Source organism: Nothoprocta perdicaria, unplaced genomic scaffold, assembly GCF_003342845.1.
Source record: "Nothoprocta perdicaria isolate Ctin4 unplaced genomic scaffold, notPer1 scaffold_259, whole genome shotgun sequence".
Taxonomy (NCBI): domain Eukaryota; kingdom Metazoa; phylum Chordata; class Aves; order Tinamiformes; family Tinamidae; genus Nothoprocta; species Nothoprocta perdicaria.
Genome location: NW_020455487.1, coordinates 423,695 through 425,024, shown reverse-complemented (window position 1 = coordinate 425,024; position 1,330 = coordinate 423,695). Strand labels below are relative to the sequence as shown.

Genomic DNA, 1,330 nt, shown 5'->3' with positions numbered 1-1,330 from the left:
TCTCCCTGGGTTTGAACGGGTGCTGTTCATCCGAAGACACAGTGTGGTCCCTCTCGCCAGTCTCTTCCATCTGCATCCTGTGCCAGCTCCGTGTACCCGCGGTGGCAATCAGAGCTGTGTTGCTAATTCAAACACCACTTCACTTGGAGCTACGTCGCTAATTCAAACGCCGTTTCAGTGGGAAGGGATGGGGCTGGTGGCTCCTGAGGGCAAAGGGTGAATGAASAGGGACTTGCCTTGCAGGTGGAGGGGAAGGAGACGGGAGGGTGAAGGAGGAGTGGGGGCACAGCAGACACCTGTCCTGCCTGTTACCGTTTTTCGCGGAGCTGAATAATTTTAGGGTTATTTACAGACMATGGTTGTGGAGTCTCCTTCTCTGGAGATCTTCCCAACCCGCCGGGACGCCGCCCTGTGCCCCGTGCTCTGGGTGTCCCTGCTGGAGCAGGGGTTTGGACTGGATGATCTCTAGGGGTCCCTTCCAACCGCAGCCATCCTGGGATTCTGTGGAATGCCCCAAACCCCTATTGCTTCGCATCTCCTCCGCTCCTGGACAGGAGCGCGGCAGCCCCTCGCGCAGACAACCCGCCTGCCCCACACGGCCGCGGGGCTCTCCCTTCCCTCGGCATCAAACCGCTGCCTTCTCCCTATCACCAACTTTATTGTTATCAGGGTGCGTGCCGGGCCGCAGGGCGGCCATGGCGCCGGCAGGAGGCGCCCGGCGGCGGCGGCGGGAGGAGCGACGAGGGCCGAGGCGGCGGTGGCGGCGCCGCCGGAAGCGGCGCGGAGCGGCGGCAACGGCAGCATGGAAGCGGTGCCGCGCGACGAGAAGCCCAACCCGCTGCGCGACGCCAACCTCTGCTCGCGGCTCTTCTTCTGGTGAGCGCCCGAGGGGGGATCGCTGCCGCGGGGATGCTGCGCGGCCGCCCCGTGCCCCGCGCCGGGGCAGCGAGCGGCGCCGCGGGCCGGCGGCGGGGACACGTGTGGCGGAGCCGACGGGCCCCGGGCCCGTCGGCTCCGCCACACGTGTCCCCGCCGCCGGCCCGCGGCCCCGGGCGCCCGTTCGCCATGGAGGCTCCCCCCGCGGCACTGGCCGCCCTCGCAGGCTGCTGCCGGGGAGCCCCGCTTCGGGATGCGCCTCGCCGCTCGGAGCGGGGAGAGCCACGTCCCTCTGGCTGTGCTGGCGAGGAGGAAGGGGRAAAATGACATGGAGTGACTTCGTGCTGCTACCGGGTGTCGGTGTGGAAAGCGGGGCTGGAGAAGGAGGCGTGCAGGGTTGCGGCTTTCCTTGGATTCATCCCGTTTCCGTGCAGGGTTATGGCTTTCCTTGGGG

General features: G+C 67.3%; 1 protein-coding gene across 1 annotated transcript in view; it reads left to right on the top strand.

Annotated features, from left to right (window-relative positions):
* Positions 1–781: 781 nt before the first annotated feature.
* Positions 782–1,330, top strand: part of ABCC4 (ATP binding cassette subfamily C member 4) — a 136,478-nt gene continuing 135,929 nt past the window's right edge. The window contains exon 1 of the mRNA XM_026040478.1: positions 782–876. Within this exon, the coding sequence (XP_025896263.1) occupies positions 803–876 (74 nt within the window). The 5' untranslated portion in view covers positions 782–802. The remainder of the gene's footprint in view (positions 877–1,330) is intronic.